This window comes from Triticum aestivum, chromosome 1A (genome assembly GCF_018294505.1).
Source record: "Triticum aestivum cultivar Chinese Spring chromosome 1A, IWGSC CS RefSeq v2.1, whole genome shotgun sequence".
NCBI classification, from domain to species: Eukaryota; Viridiplantae; Streptophyta; class Magnoliopsida; order Poales; family Poaceae; genus Triticum; species Triticum aestivum.
Window position 1 is genome coordinate 311,479,944 of NC_057794.1, and position 5,863 is coordinate 311,485,806.

Consider the following 5,863-nt stretch of genomic DNA (forward strand, 5'->3'; position numbering starts at 1 on the left):
ACCCACCGCGTTGGCCTTGGTCAAGTCAGTCCTCCATCTCCCCCATTGCTCGTCCACACAGAATTATTATTGACACAAATCATAGTCCGCCAAAGGAAAAAGAAAAGAGCGTCAGTAAACTGCTCCCTAATTTCGACCCAGTTGCTCACACATTATATCTCACGGTCGCCGTCACTCTCACTGTGTAGCCGCGCGTGCATATATATGCGTGCTAATGCCACTCTTTCTCCACAAACCTAGCAGCAGCAGCAAACACACCAGCTAGCCGCGCGCACCATTGATCACCTTCTCACCCTCCTTCTCGAGAGTTAGTTGAGAATCATCCTGAGGCAGTGCTAATGGCGGGCCCAGCGGCGTCGTTGAGGTTCACGGTGAGGAGGAAGGCGGCCGAGCTGGTGACGCCGGCCGGGCCGACGCCGAGAGAGTTGAAGCGTCTCTCGGACATCGACGACCAGGACGGTCTGCGGTTCCACATCCCCGTCATCCAGTTCTACCGGCGCGACGCGTCCATGGGCGGCAGGGACCCCGCGGCGGTGGTCCGGGACGCCGTGGCCAGGGCGCTCGTGCACTACTACCCGTTCGCCGGCCGGCTGAGGGAGCTTGAGGGTCGTAAGCTCGCCGTCGACTGCACCGGCGAGGGCGTGCTGTTCATCGAGGCCGATTCCGACGTGCGTCTGGAGCACTTCGGCGACGCCCTGCAGCCGCCCTTCCCGGGGCTCGAGGAGCTCATCTTCGACGTCCCTGGCTCGTCCGAAGTCCTCGGCACCCCACTCCTCCTCTTCCAGGTAACTTTGCCTTTCTTTCGTGAAACTCAAACACTAACGCATGTTTGTGCGCACGTGCGAGCGCGATCGATGCATGGCTGACCGTTGTTCGTACTACGTTCAGGTGACACGCCTGGCGTGCGGAGGCTTCATCCTGGCGGTGCGGCTGATGCACACGATGGCGGACGCGCAGGGGCTGGTGCAGTTCCTTTCCGCCGTGGCGGAGCTGGCGCGTGGCGCGGCGGCGCCGTCGGTGCGCCCGGTGTGGGACCGGGAGCTGCTGGAGGCGCGGAACCCGCCGCGCCCTGGCTTCGCGCACCGTGAGTACGACGAGGTGCCGGACACCAAGGGCACCATCGTGCCGCTGGACGACATGGCGCACCGCTCCTTCTTCTTCGGGGCCCGGGAGGTCGCCGCCATCCGGTCCCACCTGGCGCCGGGCCTCCGGAAGCGCGCCACCACGTTCGAGGTCCTCACGGGGAGCCTGTGGAAGTGCCGCACCGTGGCGCTGGCCCCCGACGCCGACGAGGTGATGCGGATGATCTGCATCGTCAACGCCCGCGGCGGCAAGCAGGGCGGCGCGAGCGCCATCCCGGCCGGCTACTACGGGAACGCGTTCGCCTTCCCGGTGGCCGTGTCGGCGTCCGGCGACCTGTGCGCGAACCCCCTGAGCTACGCCGTGAAGCTGGTGAAGGAGGCCAAGTCGGAGGTGGACGTGGAGTACATGCGGTCGGTGGCGGACCTGATGGTGCAGCGCGGGCGGCCGCACTTCACGGTGGTGCGCGCGTACCTGGCGTCGGACGTGACCAAGGCCGGGTTCGGCGACCTGGACTTCGGGTGGGGCAGGCCGGTGTACGGCGGGCCGGCGAAGGGCGGCGTGGGCGCCATCCCCGGGGTGGCCAGCTTCCTGATCCCGTTCAAGAACGGCAAGGGCGAGGACGGCATCGTGATCCCCATGTGCCTGCCTGGCCCCGCCATGGACAAGTTCGTGGAGGAGATGGGCAAGCTGCTGCGCCCGGCCGTCGACGTCCCCGACATGTTCCCCGCCATGATCAAATCTGCGCTCTGAATCAGCGGGCGCGCGTGCGCTGTCCCATCGTCCGTTTCGCTGTCCGTAATTACGTACCCGGTTATTTGGTAGCGAACAGTTGTTGTTAGTTGTAACTTGTAAGTAGAACTTATAATCCGCAGTGGGTGTGTGGTGCTGATTTGTACAGCGCTTGTGATGGAGCGGAGTGAACAAGGCTCGTCGGATGCGCTGCGGCTGACGGGCGCGCATGGGTTGTAAGGGTGACTTTGTATGTGTTGAATAATTCCAATGTATTGCCATACCATTTTGAACAGAACTACTGTAGTGTGCTATGCATTCTCTGCCGCCTGTTGCTGTATGTATATGCCTGTCTCCACGAAACAACTCTGCATTTTTGGGGTGTTGGCTGCCTTTCTTTTTGCTAATGGGCCTTCCACTAGCCAGAGATAGCGATAGCCTGGACAGCCCTGAGTCAGTTTCCTGCAGTGTGTGTGCCTTAGACCTTGTACAATGAGAGATGTTTAGAAAAATAAATCGAGATTTTCTAAAGCATCGATGCCTATTTTTACAGGAGAGACACTTAGTTAAGCGTCTACCCTGTACAAATAAGGCCCTGTTTGGTTCATAAGTCTTTGGACTTTTTCTAGTTTCAACTAAAAAGTCTCTAGTCCAAGTCCCTCCCTGTTTGTTTCTAAGGACTAAAAAGTCTCTACTCCCTCTCTAAAGGTTATTAAATGACCATGTTACCCTTATTATATAGAAAAATAACAACCAAACAACATTATGGGGTGGCGGGCCAATGGGTGCATGGAGGGGCATTGTTGGAAAAGTCCAAAAAAATCCCAAAAAAGACTCTCCTTGAGAGTCTTTCTCATTTAGTCCCAACAAGCAACTTTTAGTCCCTAATAGTCTCTCCCGTTTGGTTAAAAAGTATCTAAAAGGGACTTTTTATAGTCCCTACACCAAAAAGTCCTTGAAAACAAACACCCCCTAAGCACTGGTGCTTAAGGAAAGTTTGGTTTATTTCTCTAAGCACCTCCCATTATACAAGGCCTTATGCGCCTGAACAGCTGCCTGCCGCCGAGAGCTCCTGTTTGGCGCCTTATGTGCCCGAGGAGTCGGATTCGAACTCAGCACCTCAACCTTCGCATATCAGTGCATGAACGGCTGCACCATCAAACGACTTGTGTTCATAGATTTCGTTTGCTTTCTTTTATCCGCTCTCTAGCTCGCAAAGCCCCTGGTGTGGGGAAGCGTCCAAACCATTTTTTTCTTATTTTTTCTTTTTCTGTAACGGTTTTATTTGCTTTTTTCCTTTCCCTTTTTCCTAAATACGTGAACTTTTCTAAAAGAATATCAAAGGAAAACATTAAAAAAAGAAATGAACTTTTTTCAAAATTTAAAAAAGTTCATTGGTTTTTTAAGTTCATCAAAACTGAAGAAAGTTCATCGAATCTGAAAAAAAGTTCATCGAATTTTAGCAAAGTTCATCATAATTGAAAAAAGTTCATCGAAAAATAATAGAAGTTCATCGAATTTGAGAAAAGTTCAACATAATTCAAAAAATTTCGCCAAATCTGGAAAATAGTTCATCGATTTTTTGAAAAAAGTTCATCAAATTCGAAAAAGTACATCAAATTTGAAAAAAGTTCATTGACTTCAAAATGATTTCATCGAATTTGAAAAAAGTTCATAGCGTTTGCAAAAAAGTTCACCAAATTAGAAAAAAGTTCATCCAATTTGAAGAAAAGTTCACTAAATTTGAAAAAAGTTCATCGAACTTGGAAGATAGTTCATCAAATTTTGGAAAAAGTTTAAGAAATCCGGTGAACATTACGAATTAGAAAAAGGAAAGAAAGAAAAAGAAAATAAGAAAGAAAAAGAAAAGAAAGAACAAAAGACGTAAGAAAATGTACTTGATCACAAAACGTTGAGTGGCGGGGTGGTTATCATGTGGCACGCTGAATGGCTTGTGTTCGAGTCCTCCCACGTACTATTTTTTTGCATCAGTTTAGAAAGAAAGCATGGAATTTGGGCCGGCCCGCGTCGCGAGGGGGGTATGCGCCCTGTACGATTAACACTGTAGTCGCGCTGAAGGCGCCGAATAGGAACCAGCCATCCGTCCTTTTTTTTTTGTGACAACGTGTCCTCCTCTCCTGGGTTTCTGCCTGATTCGTCAAGTTTTTCTTGAGAGAAAATAATTCATCAAGTTTTTGTAGTAACAAATAATTCCTCATTCATCAAGTGTTCTGGAAACTAAAATATTTAGCCCAAAGGCCCAGCCCATTTCTGTAGCTAGATGCTGCTAGCCCAATATCAGGCTAGAACGGACCTCTAGAATATTTCTGGCCTACCCAGTCGTCGCCCTATTTGTCTATATTTTATGGAGTTCTAAGCGTCCGAAATCACTAATTAAGGAGTACTCGTTGCAAAGAGCACTCCACTTTTTCAGGTCGTGACAAATGGCGCACATGCAGCGTGTCACTTGTCGCAACCTGGGAGTTTTCCCTTTTCATAGATCTGTTTATTCAAAACGTTTTAGCTCTTAAACCGTACGTCCAAATCTCGAACCGTTTTCACCGTTGGATTCCTCGCGTTGAGATCTTCAAAACTAGCCATGTTGATAGGTTTTGACAAACTTTTTTTTCATGAAAAACCGGATGAAAAAAACCGGGCGAAAAAACCGGACCGGAAGCATGGTTTTTTTCCCTTTCCGAAAGAGGCACGTCCGTGCCTCTCGCGAAATCACAACCGTACCTTTCGTGGAAGCAAAACTATGACTCTCGTGGAAGGAAAAAAAATAGAAAACGCGTTTTTTTTCCGTTTCCGAGAGGCACCGCCGTGACTCTCGCGAAAGCACAACCGTGCCTCTCGCGAAAGCAAAATCGTGACTCTCGCGAAAGAAAAAAAAACAGAAAACGCGTATTTTTTTTCCTTTCCAAGAGGCACGGCCATGACTTTCGCGAAAGTATAACCGTGCCTCTCGCGGAAGCAAAAGCGTGACTCTCCCGAAAGAAAAAAAAAAACAAAAAACGTGTTTTGTTTTTTCCTTTCCGAAAGGCATGGCCGTGACTCTCGCGAAAGTACAACCGTGCCTCTCACGGAAGCAAAACCGTGACTCTCGCGAAAGAAAAAAATAGAAAACGCGTTTTTTTTGTTTCCGAAAGGCACGACCGTGACTCTTGCTAAAGCACAACCATACCTCTCACGGAAGAAAAACCGTGACGTTCGCAAAAAGGAAAAAAAAGAAAACGCGTTTTTTCACGAAATTTTTTTTTCAAATTTTTTTTATCGAAAAGCTAAGAAAGATCAGGAGAAAACCTAAACGTCGAAACAAACCAGAAAAAACCGTTTAAAAAGCCTAAAACACGTGCGAAAAAATAAAAAAAATCTGAAAGGAACGTCCAGAGCGCGACACGTGGCAAATGGCTGAGAACACGTTAAGTGATGCTGATAATTGCGAGACTCCCGAAGAAACGCTCGTTAACTAGTTACTTCCCTAAGCGCCGATTAGCACTGATGGCGCTCGCACGGAGCGCCTAGCAGGACGGCCCAGCAACATGCTGAAAAGGAAACATGAAGAAAAAAAGTTGCCAGTAATACCACGAGAAGGACGAATCTAACTCAGCACGACATTGTCCACGTTCTACCACGTTAACCACTAGACCGAGCTCGCATTGTTGTCTACTACTAGGAAACCGTACTATTTCACCCTTAATATTTATTAAATATAACATATATTATATACCCACTATAAATTATTTGGAAAAAACATAAACTTGAAAAAGAATTCACAAAAATATAGAAAAAACATGAACTTGAAAAAAGTTAATTTATTTTTTTAAAAAAATCATCAATTTAAATTTGAGAACAATTCATCAATTCTGAAAAAATAATAAATTTTGAAAACAAAGTTCATCATTTTTTAAGAAAGAGTTCACAAATATGAAAAAAGCTCACTGATATTGAAAATTTTCTTCGATTGTTTTTAAATGGTCAATTTTGATTAAAAATTCACAAATTTGGAAAATTTCTTCAATTTTGAAAAGCAATCTTCAATTTCTAAAAA

The 5,863-nt window shown here is 47.6% G+C and overlaps 1 protein-coding gene across 1 annotated transcript; it reads left to right on the plus strand.

Annotated features, from left to right (window-relative positions):
- Positions 1-248: 248 nt before the first annotated feature.
- LOC123048034 (benzyl alcohol O-benzoyltransferase) lies at positions 249-2,110 on the plus strand. Its single transcript, XM_044471257.1, has 2 exons — positions 249-785; positions 889-2,110. Exons 1-2 carry the CDS (start codon positions 339-341, stop codon positions 1,831-1,833), a joined length of 1,392 nt encoding a protein of 463 aa, XP_044327192.1. The 5' UTR covers positions 249-338; the 3' UTR covers positions 1,834-2,110.
- The last annotated feature ends 3,753 nt before the right edge of the window (positions 2,111-5,863 follow it).

What these genes read in the sequence shown, in the direction of transcription:
- LOC123048034 (XM_044471257.1), top strand. Translation starts at nt 339, where the DNA reads ATGGCGGGCCCAGCGGCGTCGTTGAGGTTCACGGTGAGGAGGAAGGCG. An exon ending in CCCCACTCCTCCTCTTCCAG is followed by an intron (nt 786 to 888) that starts GTAACTTTGCCT and finishes TACTACGTTCAG; the next exon opens with GTGACACGCCTGGCGTGCGG.